Source organism: Procambarus clarkii, chromosome 5 (assembly GCF_040958095.1).
Source record: "Procambarus clarkii isolate CNS0578487 chromosome 5, FALCON_Pclarkii_2.0, whole genome shotgun sequence".
Lineage (NCBI taxonomy): Eukaryota > Metazoa > Arthropoda > Malacostraca > Decapoda > Cambaridae > Procambarus > Procambarus clarkii.
This window is the reverse complement of record NC_091154.1, coordinates 19,409,704-19,428,022: the sequence shown is the minus strand read 5'-3', so window position 1 is coordinate 19,428,022 and position 18,319 is coordinate 19,409,704. Positions and strand designations below refer to the sequence as shown.

General features: G+C 43.4%; 1 protein-coding gene across 1 annotated transcript; it reads right to left on the bottom strand.

The window, feature by feature from the left end:
• Nucleotides 1-299: 299 nt before the first annotated feature.
• On the bottom strand, nucleotides 300-13,615 carry LOC138352370 (UDP-glycosyltransferase UGT5-like). Its single transcript, XM_069304828.1, has 2 exons — nucleotides 13,239-13,615; nucleotides 300-1,192 (listed from the first exon to the last, which is right to left on the bottom strand). The coding sequence occupies exons 1-2, from the start codon at nucleotides 13,589-13,591 to the stop codon at nucleotides 910-912; spliced, it is 636 nt and encodes a 211-aa protein (XP_069160929.1). The 5' UTR covers nucleotides 13,592-13,615; the 3' UTR covers nucleotides 300-909.
• Between the last annotated feature and the right edge of the window lie 4,704 nt (nucleotides 13,616-18,319).

Below are 18,319 nucleotides of genomic sequence, written 5' to 3'. Positions count from 1 at the left end.
ATTGCTCCCCCCCCCCCAACTGGGTGTGATAAGTTCTAGCAGCAGAATCAGAATACAGTCCAGTAACTAAGAACTAACTAAGAACAATAATTCAATATTGAAGTTTAACTAAAAATTAATCAAATAATAACAATATAATATTCAAGTAACATAATAAAAATTAAAGTAAATAATTAATATTAAAAAAAAAAGAATAAAAACTGCTAGGATTTCCCCACATAAGTTATGTCAATTCCCTAACCCCTTGGACAGACTACATTTCTCCTCAACCACAACAATAGTTAGGGAAAGTAAACCCATTATATAATTGTATTAATTTATTAAACAGTTAGGTCATTTTTCATATACCATTAGCTAGCCAAAACATATAACAGTACCATTTCGTTCTCAGTTTTACACCATAGGAGGTCTTTTTAGTGTAAAAAAATACTTCAACCATCCAATATCTATATTGGGAAAAGGCAAAACATAACATGGATATTGTATTTAGTTTTTAAAAAGGACTGAATAAGAGGGAGTCATGTTCCATAACAATACTTTACAGCATCCAATATCTATGAGCAGTAAGAGAGAGAGAGAGAGAGCGAGAGAGAGAGAGAGAGAGGAGAGAGGAGAGGAGAGAGAGAGAAAGGCAGGGACATATATATAGACTCTGGCAACGGTACCCATTCAAGCTTGTTATAAAATATTCTGCTTGAAGTACTGAGCGCCAAATTGTTATTACCTTTAACAAAAAATGATTGTACAAGTATATTGTGTGTCTTTTATATTCGTGACTTCTCCATCAAAAAGTTGGCAATATTTGAGTTATGCCACGAAAACGATGCAAACATTTAGTATATAATATTCAACTTTACTGATTATCCTCGGTCCTACAGTAATGAAAGATTCCAATAGATTAAAACATTGCTATTCCTTCTTCATTTTGTTAATGCCACTACCAAGTGCTTTAGCAGCGATGACCCTGAAGATGCGACGTAGGATGAAGACGAGAAGGAAGAGAGCCAGGTGGAGGAGGAGCAGGACGTCGAGCATGAGGAACTCCACCCAGGAGAGCTGAGCAGCCGGGGACCTGAGCTGGGGCGCCCCACGGTGGCGGATGACGTACTCCGTCCAGAACACTGCCAGGTCCCTGGGCGACGTCGGCTGGTCCCTCATCTCCGCTGATTTCCTCATCACGTTTTCTTTACACCTGACCACAACAGAAGGAAGAAGGTAAATTATTAATTATAATTATAACTAATACTATACGTGTATTTGTGTGCTTACCCATTTGTGCCTGCCGTCTCTCAATACTTTCAAAACTTCTGTGAAAAGAGTTTGTCGTCTGACTCCCAGTTTAGGAGGTTCAGCAAATTATTCGATGACATTAGCAACATTCTGGTTATAACGAGAGTCAACATGAAATAATCTATGGAAATAGTGAACACTACAGAGATTATGACAACATCACATCCTAAGAGTTCTTTTCTTAGGGCACTTTACCCTCATCAATGCTGTCGAGGCCATGATATATCTAGAATGTTTGTAGCATTTTTTTCGAAGTATCCATAAAGTTCTCTATAACATTGTAGCAGCATATTATTATTTGAACTTTGGAGGGACTGGTCTTGAGAAGACTTTGAAGCAGTGGGAGGATAGTTTGTTTTATACGACTATGACCAAATTATGGATAGCAGGAAATTTTTGTTAATTTTCCCAAGATCAGTGAATAAGGGTGAACATTATTAAATAATTTTTGTATTGTTTGTTTTAAAAATATTTAGCAGTGTACTCACCTAGCTATGCTTGCACGGGTTGACCTCTGGCTCTTTGGTCCCGACTCTTAACTGTCAATCAACTGGTGTACAGACTCCTGAGCCTACTGGGCTCTATCGTATCTACATTTCAAACTGTGTATGGAGTCAGCCTCCACCACATCACTGAGTAATGCATTCCATCTGTTAACTACTCTGACACTGAAAAAGTTCTTTATAACGTCCCTGTGGCTCATGTGGGTACTCAGTCTCCACCTGTGTCCCCTTGTTCCCGTACCACCCGTGTTAAACAATTAATCTTTATCTACTCTGTCAATTCCTCTGAGAATTTTGTAGGTATATCTTGAGGTTATTTTGAGATGATTTCGGGGCTTTAGTGTCCCCGCGGCCCGGTCCTCGACCAGGCCTCCACCCCCAGGAAGCAGCCCGTGACAGCTGACTAACACCCAGGTACCTATTTACTGCTAGGTAACAGAGGCATAGGGTGAAAGAAACTCTGCCCATTGTTTCTCGCCGGCGCCTGGGATCGAACCCAGGACCACAGGATCACAAGTCCAGCGTGCTGTCCGCTCGGCCGACCGGCTCCCGATCATGTCCCGAGATAGTGATCATGTCTCCCCGAGTTCTCCTGTCTTCCAGCAACGAGAGGGGTATTTCACGCAGCCTTTCTTCGTAACTCATGCCTCTTAGTTCTGGGACTAGTCTAGTGGTATAACTCTGAACCTTTTCCAGCTTCGTCTTGTGCTTGTCAAGATACGAGCTCCATGCAGGGTCCGCATACTCCAGGATTGGTCTTACATATGTGATATACAAGGTTCTGAATGATTCCAAACACAGGTTCCTGTGTAGCCAACAGGAAGTGCCAAGAGCGGGGTCTTATTGTGACCGTGACACTATCTTTCCAGTCCTTCACCACTTACCCGACCACTCACCATCTCATGTACATTCTGTCTCGACCTATTTCCTCATCTTTACTACCAACCCTATCCTAAACCACCCTTCCTACTCTTCACCACCTTCCTTACACTTAACCATCTTCCCTACCTATCCCCTTCCCTACCCATCACCTTCCCTATCAATCATTACTTTCCTTACCATTCATCACCTTCCATACCGATCATCACCTTCCACACCATTCATCACCTTCCCTACCATTCATCACCTTCCCTACCATTCATCACCTTCTCTACCATTCATCACCTTCTCTACCATTCATCACCTTCCCTACCATTCATCACCTTCCACACCAATCACCTTCCCTACCAATCATCACCTTCCCTACCAATCATCACCTTCCACACCATTCATCACCTTCCCTACCATTCATCACCTTCCCTACCATTCATCACCTTCCACACCAATCATCACCTTCCCAACCAATCATCACCTTCCCTACCAATCATCACCTTCCACACCATTCATCACCTTCCCTACCATTCATCACCTTCCACACCAATCATCACCTTCCCTACCAATCATCACCTTCCCTACCAATCATCACCTTCCCTACCAATCATCACCTTCCCTACAAATCATCACCTTCCACACCATTCATCACCTTCCATACCAATCATCACCTTCCCTACCAATCATCACCTTCCCTACCAATCACCACCTTCCCTACCAATCATCACCTTCCACACCATTCATCACCTTCCATACCAATCATCACCTTCCCTACCAATCATCACCTTCCACACCATTCATCACCTTCCATACCAATCATCACCTTCCCTACCATTCATCACCTTCCCTACCATTCATCACCTTCCCTACCATTCATCACCTTCCACACCAATCATCACCTTCCCTACCAATCATCACCTTCCCTACCATTCATCACCTTCCCTACCATTCATCACCTTCCCTACCATTCATCACCTTCCCTACCATTCATCACCTTCCCTACCATTCATCACCTTCCACACCATTCATCACCTTCCATACCAATCATCACCTTCCCTACCTTTCATCACCTTCCCTACCAATCATCACCTTCCCTACCAATCATCACCTTCCCTACGAATCATCACCTTCCCTACCAATCATCACCTTCCCTACCAATCATCACCTTCCCTACGAATCATCACCTTCCCTACCAATCATCACCTTCCCTACCAATCATCACCTTCCCTACGAATCATCACCTTCCCTACCAATCATCACCTTCCATACCAATCATCACCTTCCCTACCATTCATCACCTTCCCTACCAATCATCACCTTCCATACCAATCATCACCTTCCCTACCATTCATCACCTTCCATACCTATCATCACCTTCCCTACCATTCATCACCTTCCATACCAATCATCACCTTCCCTACCAATCATCACCTTCCATACCAATCATCACCTTCCCTACCATTCATCACCTTCCCTACCATTCATCACCTTCCCTACCAATCATCACCTTCCCTACCATTCATCACCTTCCACACCAATCATCACCTTCCACACCATTCATCACCTTCCACACCAATCATCACCTTCCCTACCATTCATCACCTTCCCTACCAATCATCACCTTCCCTACCAATCATCACCTTCCCTACCAATCATCACCTTCCACACCATTCATCACCTTCCACACCATTCATCACCTTCCACACCAATCATCACCTTCCCTACCAATCATCACCTTCCCTACCAATCATCACCTTCCCTACCAATCATCACCTTCCACACCAATCATCACCTTCCACACCATTCATCACCTTCCACACCAATCATCACCTTCCACACCATTCATCACCTTCCACACCATTCATCACCTTCCACACCAATCATCACCTTCCCTACGAATCATCACCTTCCCTACCATTCATCACCTTCCCTACCAATCATCACCTTCCCTACCAATCATCACCTTCCCTACCAATCATCACCTTCCCTACCATTCATCACCTTCCACACCAATCATCACCTTCCACACCATTCATCACCTTCCACACCAATCATCACCTTCCCTACCAATCATCACCTTCCCTACCAATCATCACCTTCCCTACCAATCATCACCTTCCATACCAATCATCACCTTCCCTACCATTCATCACCTTCCACACCATTCATCACCTTCCACACCAATCATCACCTTCCCTACCATTCATCACCTTCCACACCATTCATCACCTTCCACACCAATCATCACCTTCCACACCATTCATCACCTTCCACACCATTCATCACCTTCCACACCAATCATCACCTTCCCTACCATTCATCACCTTCCACACCAATCATCACCTTCCACACCAATCATCACCTTCCACACCAATCATCACCTTCCACACCATTCATCACCTTCCACACCATTCATCACCTTCCACACCAATCATCACCTTCCACACCATTCATCACCTTCCACACCAATCATCACCTTCCACACCATTCATCACCTTCCACACCAATCATCACCTTCCACACCAATCATCACCTTCCCTACCAATCATCACCTTCCCTACCAATCATCACCTTCCCTACCAATCATCACCTTCCATACCAATCATCACCTTCCCTACCATTCATCACCTTCCACACCATTCATCACCTTCCACACCAATCATCACCTTCCCTACCATTCATCACCTTCCACACCATTCATCACCTTCCACACCAATCATCACCTTCCACACCATTCATCACCTTCCACACCATTCATCACCTTCCACACCAATCATCACCTTCCCTACCATTCATCACCTTCCACAACCAATCATCACCTTCCACACCAATCATCACCTTCCACACCAATCATCACCTTCCACACCATTCATCACCTTCCACACCAATCATCACCTTCCACACCATTCATCACCTTCCACACCATTCATCACCTTCCACACCAATCATCACCTTCCCTACCATTCATCACCTTCCACACCAATCATCACCTTCCACACCAATCATCACCTTCCACACCAATCATCACCTTCCACACCATTCATCACCTTCCACACCATTCATCACCTTCCACACCATTCATCACCTTCCACACCATTCATCACCTTCCACACCAATCATCACCTTCCACACCATTCATCACCTTCCACACCAATCATCACCTTCCACACCATTCATCACCTTCCACACCAATCATCACCTTCCACACCATTCATCACCTTCCACACCATTCATCACCTTCCACACCATTCATCACCTTCCACACCATTCATCACCTTCCACACCAATCATCACCTTCCACACCATTCATCACCTTCCACACCAATCATCACCTTCCACACCATTCATCACCTTCCACACCAATCATCACCTTCCACACCATTCATCACCTTCCACACCATTCATCACCTTCCACACCATTCATCACCTTCCACACCAATTCATCACCTTCCACACCATTCATCACCTTCCACACCATTCATCACCTTCCACACCAATCATCACCTTCCACACCATTCATCACCTTCCACACCAATCATCACCTTCCACACCATTCATCACCTTCCACACCAATCATCACCTTCCACACCATTCATCACCTTCCACACCATTCATCACCTTCCACACCATTCATCACCTTCCACACCAATCATCACCTTCACACCAATTCATCACCTTCCACACCATTCATCACCTTCCACACCATTCATCACCTTCCACACCATTCATCACCTTCCACACCATTCATCACCTTCCACACCATTCATCACCTTCCACACCATTCATCACCTTCCATACCATTCATCACCTTCCACACCATATCATCACCTTCCACACCATTCATCACCTTCCACACCATTCATCACCTTCCACACCATTCATCACCTTCCCACACCATTCATCACCTTCCACACCATTCATCACCTTCCACACCATTCATCACCTTCCACACCATTCATCACCTTCCACACCATTCATCACCTTCCACACCATTCATCACCTTCCACACCATTCATCACCTTCCACACCATTCATCACCTTCCACACCATTCATCACCTTCCACACCATTCATCACCTTCCACACCATTCATCACCTTCCACACCATTCATCACCTTCCACACCATTCATCACCTTCCACACCATTCATCACCTTCCACACCATTCATCACCTTCCACACCATTCATCACCTTCCACACCATTCATCACCTTCCACACCATTCATCACCTTCCACACCATTCATCACCTTCCACACCATTCATCACCTTCCACACCATTCATCACCTTCCACACCATTCATCACCTTCCACACCAATCATCACCTTCCACACCATTCATCACCTTCCACACCAATTCATCACCTTCCACACCATTCATCACCTTCCACACCAATCATCACCTTCCACACCATTCATCACCTTCCACACCATTCATCACCTTCCACACCATTCATCACCTTCCACACCATTCATCACCTTCCACACCATTCATCACCTTCCACACCATTCATCACCTTCCACACCATTCATCACCTTCCACACCATTCATCACCTTCCACACCATCATCACCTTCCACACCATTCATCACCTTCCACACCATTCATCACCTTCCACACCATTCATCACCTTCCCACCAATCATCACCTTCCACACCATTCATCACCTTCCACACCATTCATCACCTTCCACACCATTCATCACCTTCCACACCATTCATCACCTTCCACACCATTCATCACCTTCCACACCATTCATCACCTTCCACACCATTCATCACCTTCCACACCATTCATCACCTTCCACACCATTCATCACCTTCCACACCATTCATCACCTTCCACACCATTCATCACCTTCCACACCAATTCATCACCTTCCACACCATTCATCACCTTCCACACCATTCATCACCTTCCACACCATTCATCACCTTCCACACCAATCATCACCTTCCACACCATTCATCACCTTCCACACCATTCATCACCTTCCACACATTCATCACCTCCACACCAATCATCACCTTCCACACCATTCATCACCTTCCACACCATTCATCACCTTCCACACCATTCATCACCTTCCACACCATTCATCACCTTCCACACCATTCATCACCTTCCACACCATTCATCACCTTCCACACCATTCATCACCTTCCATACCATTCATCACCTTCCACACCAATCATCACCTTCCACACCATTCATCACCTTCCACACCATTCATCACCTTCCACACCATTCATCACCTTCCACACCATTCATCACCTTCCACACCATTCATCACCTTCCACACCATTCAACACCTTCCACACCATTCATCACCTTCCACACCATTCATCACCTTCCACACCATTCATCACCTTCCACACCATTCATCACCTTCCACACCATTCATCACCTTCCACACCATTCATCACCTTCCACACCATTCAACACCTTCCACACCATTCATCACCTTCCACACCATTCATCACCTTCCCTACCAATCATCACCTTCCACACCATTCATCACCTTCCACACCATTCAACACCTTCCACACCATTCATCACCTTCCACACCATTCATCACCTTCCACACCATTCATCACCTTCCACACCATTCATCACCTTCCACACCATTCATCACCTTCCACACCATTCAACACCTTCCACACCATTCATCACCTTCCACACCATTCATCACCTTCCACACCATTCATCACCTTCCACACCATTCATCACCTTCCACACCATTCATCACCTTCCACACCATTCATCACCTTCCACACCATTCAACACCTTCCACACCATTCATCACCTTCCACACCATTCATCACCTTCCACACCATTCATCACCTTCCCTACCAATCATCACCTTCCACACCATTCATCACCTTCCACACCATTCAACACCTTCCACACCATTCATCACCTTCCCTACCAATCATCACCTTCCACACCATTCATCACCTTCCCTACCATTCATCACCTTCCCTACCATTCATCACCTTCCACACCATTCATCACCTTCCCTACCAATCATCACCTTCCACACCATTCATCACCTTCCCTACCAATCATCACCTTCCACACCATTCATCACCTTCCACACCATTCATCACCTTCCACACCATTCATCACCTTCCCTACCAATCATCACCTTCCACACCATTCATCACCTTCCCTACCATTCATCACCTTCCCTACCATTCATCACCTTCCACACCATTCATCACCTTCCCTACCAATCATCACCTTCTACACCATTCATCACCTTCCACACCATTCATCACCTTCCACACCATTCATCACCTTCCCTACCATTCATCACCTTCCCTACCATTCATCACCTTCCCTACCATTCATCACCTTCCACACCAATCATCACCTTCCCTACCATTCATCACCTTCCACACCATTCATCACCTTCCACACCAATCATCACCTTCCCTACCAATCATCACCTTCCACACCAATCATCACCTTCCCTACCATTCATCACCTTCCACACCATTCATCACCTTCCATACCATTCATCACCTTCCATACCATTCATCACCTTCCATACCATTCATCACCTTCCATACCATTCATCACCTTCCACACCATTCATCACCTTCCATACCATTCATCACCTTCCACACCATTCATCACCTTCCATACCATTCATCACCTTCCATACCATTCATCACCTTCCATACCATTCATCACCTTCCACACCATTCATCACCTTCCATACCATTCATCACCTTCCATACCATTCATCACCTTCCATACCATTCATCACCTTCCATACCATTCATCACCTTCCATACCATTCATCACCTTCCATACCATTCATCACCTTCCACACCATTCATCACCTTCCATACCATTCATCACCTTCCATACCATTCATCACCTTCCATACCATTCATCACCTTCCATACCATTCATCACCTTCCATACCATTCATCACCTTCCACACCATTCATCACCTTCCATACCAATCATCACCTTCCCTACCAATCATCACCTTCCATACCAATCATCACCTTCCCTACCAATCATCACCTTCCCTACCAATCATCACCTTCCCTACCAATCATCACCTTCCCTACCAATCATCACCTTCCCTACCAATCATCACCTTCCATACCAATCATCACCTTCCCTACCAATCATCACCTTCCCTACCAATCATCACCTTCCCTACCAATCATCACCTTCCCTACCAATTCATCACCTTCCATACCAATCATCACCTTCCCTACCAATCATCACCTTCCCTACCATTCATCACCTTCCATACCAATCATCACCTTCCCTACCATTCATCACCTTCCATACCAATCATCACCTTCCCTACCAATTCATCACCTTCCATACCAATCATCACCTTCCCTACCAATTCATCACCTTCCATACCAATCATCACCTTCCACACCAATCATCACCTTCCCTACCAATCATCACCTTCCCTACCAATCATCACCTTCCCTACCATTCATCACCTTCCATACCAATCATCACCTTCCCTACCAATCATCACCTTCCCTACCAATCATCACCTTCCCTACCAATCATCACCTTCCCTACCAATCATCACCTTCCCTACCAATCATCACCTTCCCTACCAATCATCACCTTCCCTACCAATCATCACCTTCCATACCAATCATCACCTTCCCTACCAATCATCACCTTCCCTACCAATCATCACCTTCCCTACCATTCATCACCTTCCATACCAATCATCACCTTCCCTACCATTCATCACCTTCCATACCAATCATCACCTTCCCTACCATTCATCACCTTCCCTACCAATCATCACCTTCCCTACCAATCATCACCTTCCCTACCATTCATCACCTTCCATACCAATCATCACCTTCCCTACCAATCATCACCTTCCCTACCAATCATCACCTTCCCTACCAATCATCACCTTCCCTACCAATCATCACCTTCCCTACCAATCATCACCTTCCCTACCAATCATCACCTTCCATACCAATCATCACCTTCCCTACCAATCATCACCTTCCCTACCAATCATCACCTTCCCTACCATTCATCACCTTCCATACCAATCATCACCTTCCCTACCAATCATCACCTTCCCTACCATTCATCACCTTCCATACCAATCATCACCTTCCCTACCATTCATCACCTTCCATACCAATCATCACCTTCCCTACCATTCATCACCTTCCATACCAATCATCACCTTCCCTACCATTCATCACCTTCCATACCAATCATCACCTTCCCTACCAATCATCACCTTCCCTACCATTCATCACCTTCCATACCAATCATCACCTTCCCTACCATTCATCACCTTCCATACCAATCATCACCTTCCCTACCATTCATCACCTTCCATACCAATCATCACCTTCCCTACCAATCATCACCTTCCCTACCATTCATCACCTTCCATACCAATCATCACCTTCCCTACCATTCATCACCTTCCATACCAATCATCACCTTCCCTACCATTCATCACCTTCCATACCAATCATCACCTTCCCTACCAATCATCACCTTCCCTACCATTCATCACCTTCCATACCAATCATCACCTTCCCTACCATTCATCACCTTCCATACCAATCATCACCTTCCCTACCATTCATCACCTTCCATACCAATCATCACCTTCCCTACCAATCATCACCTTCCCTACCATTCATCACCTTCCATACCAATCATCACCTTCCCTACCATTCATCACCTTCCATACCAATCATCACCTTCCCTACCATTCATCACCTTCCATACCAATCATCACCTTCCCTACCAATCATCACCTTCCCTACCATTCATCACCTTCCCTACCAATCATCACCTTCCCTACCAATCATCACCTTCCCTACCAATCATCACCTTCCCTACCATTCATCACCTTCCCTACCAATCATCACCTTCCCTACCAATCATCACCTTCCACACCAATCATCACCTTCCCTACCAATCATCACCTTCCACACCAATCATCACCTTCCCTACCAATCATCACCTTCCACACCAATCATCACCTTCCCTACCAATCATCACCTTCTGTGAGGAAAATGACTCCTGGGAATTAAATTTATTTACTTTATATGATTTTAAAATTCCCACGAATTGCCTTTTTACACATTCTAGGGCGGGGGGGGGGGGCGGATATTATGGTGTATATATATATATATATATATATATATATATATATATATATATATATATATATATATATATATATATATATATATATATATATATATAGTCTATCAACATAAAATATTGATCAGTAGACATTCACTACAGTATAAGACTAAATATGTTAGTAATTAAATTTAACAGCTTATCTGTATTGTAGTGGGCCATCCAGTTATGAACATGGATGATTACACCCAATAATCGTGGTGGGTGAGGCTAGTATAACAATATGTTCCTGGGGTACCAGAGAGATGTCATTCTCATTCATCTCCCCCTTCAATTACACCTGTCAGAGGCACTCACAATATTATAGTAGTAACCTAAATATGACAGCTGTATCAGGGGAAATTTTGTAATGATTTATTAGATGAGGTTTAATTAATAATTACCTCGTTTGTTTTATTTGGTAGCGTCCTAACCGGTTTGTCTTAGTATACCCACATTTCACTGATCAGGAATGCAAGATAAAAGGTTTCGGAATTAGGACACTTCCCTTGACTGTTGACGATGAACCGTGCCGATGATGGGAGCACTTTACAACCCGTAACTCTTGTGTCAAAAGGAAAATTTGTGGAGCATCTTGGAGCTCCAACGAAACGTGTCGTGTTAAAATTATAATGGTGGCTACTACTGGCCCTCCTCCCACTGACGCCTCGGCTGACTTGTCCAGATGTCGTCCACAAGTGGAAAGTGGGCCTACATTTACTCTATTTTAGTACTGATAATTAAATTGGTTCAAGGAAAATATTTTTATGATGTTTACAGTCGAAGGGCTGCTGTATTACGAATGATTCCCAATATTAGGTGGTGAATTTAATGGTGACATATGTCAATGATATCCCTGTTTTCTTTTGAGGAACATTCCACTGTGCCTCATTTTCTATGAGTTAATTTGTTATTACAATCCAGCAGCAATATTATCTGCCTATTGTATTAAATGTTAGTAAATGGTGTCGGATTGTCCGACACCTTCCATACCATTCATCACCTTCCCTATCGTTCACTAACTTCCCTAAGCTCCATGATTTCCTACCTTTTACCTACTTCCTAACCGTTCAACACCTCTGTTCTTCAACACCGACCCTATGTTCTCCAACACCTTCTCTGTTCTCCAACACCTTCTCTGTTCTTCACCAATTTCCTTACATCCATGTAACCATTTTCACTTAACACTATTTGCCAATAAATAAACTACAAAGATGAAACTTACATATAATCATCACATAGAAAATAATTTGCTAGACGAATTTTAGTAAGAATAAAGTATGGTATATAGCAAAATCGGAAACTAATGTAAATGACGTTCCCATGAAAAATAGGCGAAGAGGGAATGGGGCTCGACCCGGCCCCACAATATATATGTTTTCCATTAGGAAATATCACTGCACAAACCCTTACTTGGGGTCGCTGGTGAGTTTGACGAGAGTTTCGACAATCGCATCTGCAGTCAGTTCCTCCCACATCAGGAGATCTCCCAGTTCCGATTCCTTCACAAACCTGGCGTTCCTGGGCTGGTCTGCGAAGATGGGGAGGACGAGGAGGGGCGTGGCGTGATAGAGGGCCTCCTGCAGGCTAAGGAGGCCTCCGTGCGTGATGAACACCTTCACGTTGTGGTGGGCTGCAGTACATAAGGTGATAAACCTCAAGGAGTTCAACACATGATGAATAATGTAACAACATATTACCACGAATGAAAATTGGAACATGAAGATGCGCTGTTGAAATAGACACGAGAGCGCTAGGTATTTCATGTTAGAAGGGAAATTTATGATGTAGACCAGGCGTGGCACCTGCGGAACACAGGTGGTAGCTGCGCCAACTGGTCCACCGGAAGTTCCGCAGGTGTCGCGCCAGGTCTTCTTCAGAGCATGCGGATTGGCTCCCAGCACGTGTGTTAGGTTAGGAGTGTCAAGGTGTGAGCATGTGGACAGATGTGTAGATGGTGTGGGTGGGAGTAGCAGGTGTTTGACGTGCGCCCGCCACCATCTGAGCGTATGGGCGACCTTCTTGCCCACAAGGCTTGGCTCAGAGTGCGTGGGAGCCCTTTTTCCTAGCATGTCTAGCATAGAATGCCCTAAGAGATCAGATGCGGCATGTGTTAGGTTAGGGTTGTGAAGGGTCTCTCCTTCACCGACGTGTTAGGTTAGGGTTGTGAAGGGTCTCTCCTTCACCGACGTGTTAGGTTAGGGTTGTGAAGGGTCTCTCCTTCACCGACGTGTTAGGTTAGGGTTGTGAAGGGTCTCTCCTTCACCGACGTGTTAGGTTAGGGTTGTGAAGGGTCTCTCCTTCACCGACGTGTTAGGTTAGGGTTGTCAAGGGTCTCTCCTTCACCGACGTGTTAGGTTAGGGTTGTGAAGGGTCTCTCCTTCACCGACGTGTTAGGTTAGGGTTGTCAAGGGTCTCTCCTTCACCGACGACAGTGTATGTATTCACCTGCGTGTACTCACCTAGTTGTGTCTGCAGGATCGAGCATTGACTCTTGGATCCCGCCTTTCTAGCCATCGGTTGTTTACAGCAATGACTCCTGTCCTATTTCTCTGTCATATCTAGTTTTATAGTTATGAATAGTGTTTGCTTCTACAACCTGCTCCTTAAGTGCATTCCATTTTCCACTACTTTCATGCTAAAAGTAAACTTCCTAACATCTCTGTGACTCATCTGAGTTTTCAGCTTTCATCCATGTCCCCTCGTTCTGTTCGTTCTGTTAATATTACATATGAACATTTCATCTATTTCCGCTCTGTCAGTCCAGAACTGACGGAGTGGAAATATATTTCTGGACTTTTTCGGCAGTCCACAAATATGCAGTCTGCCCATCTTTCTATGTCCTGCCTTATCCTTGTTATTGTATTATAGAATTCCAAAACGTTTGTTAGGCACGATTTCCCTTACCAGAACCCCTGAGTATTTTATATGTTCCTATCATATCCCTCCCCTCTCCCTTCTTTTTTCTAGTGTCGTGAGGTTTAGTTCCTTCAGGCACTCTTCATATCCCATCCCTCGTAACTCTGGGACAAGCCTCGTCACAAACTTCTGAACCTTTTCCAAATTCCTTATGTGTTTCTTCAGGTAGGGACTCCATGATGGCACAGCATACTCTAAGACTGGTCTCACGTAGGCAGTGTAAAGCACCCTAAAAGCCTCCTCACTTAGGTTTCTGAATGATGTTCTAACTTTTGCCAGTGTAGAGTACGCTGCTGTCGTTATCCTATTTATATGCTAGGTCTGCCTGTAGTAACTTAATCTAGGTATGTCTGTAGCAACTTAATCTAGGTCTGTCTGTAGTAACTTAATCTAGGTCTGCCTGTAGTAACTTAATCTAGGTCTGCCTGTAGTAACTTAATCTAGGTATGTCTGTAGCAACTTAATCTAGGTCTGTCTGTAGTAACTTAATCTAGGTATGTCTGTAGCAACTTAATCTAGGTCTGTCTGTAGTAACTTAATCTAGGTCTGCCTGTAGTAACTTAATCTAGGTCTGCCTGTAGTAACTTAATCTAGGTATGTCTGTAGCAACTTAATCTAGGTCTGTCTGTAGTAACTTAATCTAGGTATGTCTGTAGCAACTTACTCTAGGTCTGTCTGTAGTAACTTAATCTAGGTCTGCCTGTAGTAACTTAATCTAGGTCTGCCTGTAGTAACTTAATCTAGGTCTGCCTGTAGTAACTTAATCTAGGTCTGCCTGTAGTAACTTAATCTAGGTCTGCCTGTAGTAACTTAATCTAGGTCTGCCTGTAGTAACTTAATCTAGGTATGTCTGTAGCAACTTAATCTAGGTCTGTCTGTAGTAACTTAATCTAGGTCTGCCTGTAGTAACTTAATCTAGGTCTGCCTGTAGTAACTTAATCTAGGTCTGCCTGTAGTAATTAAATCTAGGTCTGTCTGTAGTAACTTAATCTAGGTCTGCCTGTAGTAACTTAATCTAGGTCTGCCTGTAGTAACTTAATCTAGGTCTGCCTGTAGTAACTTAATCTAGGTATGCCTGTAGTAACTTAATCTAGGTCTGCCTGTAGTAACTTAATCTAGGTCTGCCTGTAGTAACTTAATCTAGGTATGCCTGTAGTAACTTAATCTAGGTCTGCCTGTAGTAACTTAATCTAGGTCTGCCTGTAGTAACTTAATCTAGGTATGTCTGTAGCAACTTAATCTAGGTCTGCCTGTAGTAACTTAATCTAGGTCTGCCTGTAGTAACTTAATCTAGGTCTGCCTGTAGTAACTTAATCTAGGTCTGCCTGTAGTAACTTAATCTAGGTCTGCCTGTAGTAATTAAATCTAGGTCTGTCTGTAGTAACTTAATCTAGGTCTGCCTGTAGTAACTTAATCTAGGTCTGCCTGTAGTAACTTAATCTAGGTCTGCCTGTAGTAACTTAATCTAGGTCTGCCTGTAGTAACTTAATCTAGGTCTGCCTGTAGTAACTTAATCTAGGTATGTCTGTAGCAACTTAATCTAGGTCTGCCTGTAGTAACTTAATCTAGGTCTGCCTGTAGTAACTTCTCGCAGTTAGATAAACTATTGCTTAATGGAAGAAGCGTAAATGAGAGATGAACTAGTAAGCATACTTGATAACTAAATAAAAACATGAAGATGAGCTGGTTATACTCACTGGTTATTAATGAGTTTTTACATAAAATAGTTTACAATGTAAGATTGTATAAAGACTATTGTGTGGGTGGAGGCAGTGTGGGAGAGGTTGTGGTTTGTTTTGGGAAGAGGTTGTGGGTTTGTGTGGGGCTTGGGGAGACTTGATCACCACATACAAGTTTCTCAAAGGAAATGATAGGGTAGGCAAAGACAGTTTAACACAAGGGTTCATCCTAGTGAGATGAACTCACTAGGAGGGACACAGGTGGAAATTGAGTGCCCCCAATGAGCTATATGTAGAGAATAAAGAGATGCTTCCATGCTTGGGTCACGTTATGTTACAAGAATAACGTGGTTACTCTTGTATTATTATAGTATTGTATATGTATTTTTATAGTTAGAATAATACAAGATATTATTTGTACATAACCAAACATGGAAGCCTCTCAAGATGCACTGTTCAAGCAAGAACAAATACAACAAATTAAAGTAAAAGGCTGTCATCAATATTAATATAAACCATCAAATCAATATTAGTGTGTATGTGTACTCACCTAGGTGTATTCACCTAATTGTGTTTGTGGGGGTTGAGCTCTGGCTCTTTGGTCCTTCCTCTCAACTGTCTATCAACTGGTGTACAGGTTCCTGAGCCTACTGGGCTCTATCAAATCTACATTAGAAACTATGTATGGAGTCTGCCTCCACCACATCACTACTTAATGCATTCCATTTGTGTCAGAGTAGTTAACAAATAGAATGCATTAAGTAGTAATGTGGTGGAGGCTGACTCCATACACATTTTCAAATGTAGATATGATAGAGCCCAGTAGGCTCAGGAACCTGTACACCAGTTGATCCCTTAAACCGCGCATACTGGGGGTCCCGGAAGCGAAACATATTCGAATTATGTAAAAATAACTTAAAAATGTTAAATACATCTCCAACTTATTTGCTTCAGTATCATGAAACTTTCATCAAAATATTTTCAGAAATTGATTTTAGACGAATTTAAAAAAAATAAGGATGTTTTGTTGATAAGGAGAAGAGCTCTTATTAACTGGAAGTGAAGGATAATGCAGTAATACAGAGATGGACGCTCCTGTCCAACGCTTAAAGAAGACGAATAGTAGTAAGAAGTGTCCAGCAAGCAGCACTGCAGCTGGTGCCTTTATATCACTGCTGAGTAATACATAATAACACATATAATATATGCCTATCTCACAAATAATAATGAGTAACTATGTTATTATGATCTATTTTGTTATATATCACATTAATACATTGTCCAATGTTCATATATGGTTACTTTGCCTCACTGTCTTCCCCCCCCTCCAATTTTTTTTTATGGAAATTTTTTTGTTAAGATATTTAGTTTTTCCCTCCTTTGCTTATTATGTGATTATGTTGTAAACCTTTACATCCTGGAGAGTGCATGATTATGTTGTAACCTTTACATCCTGGAGAGTGCATGATTATGTTGTAACCTTTACATCCTGGAGAGTGCATGATTATGTTGTAACCTTTACATCCTGGAGAGTGCATGATTATGTTGTAACCTTTACATCCTGGAGAGTGCATGATTATGTTGTAACCTTTACATCCTGGAGAGTGCATGATTATGTTGTAACCTTTACATCCTGGAGAGTGCATGATTATGTTGTAACCTTTACATCCTGGAGAGTGCATGATTATGTTGTAACCTTTACATCCTGGAGAGTGCATGATTATGTTGTAACCTTTACATCCTGGAGAGTGCATGATTATGTTGTAACCTTACCATCCTGAGAGTGCATGATTAGTTGTAACCTTTACATCCTGGAGAGTGCATGATTATGTGGTAACCTTTACATCCTGGAGAGTGCATGATTATGTTTGTAACCTTTACATCCTGGAGAGTGCA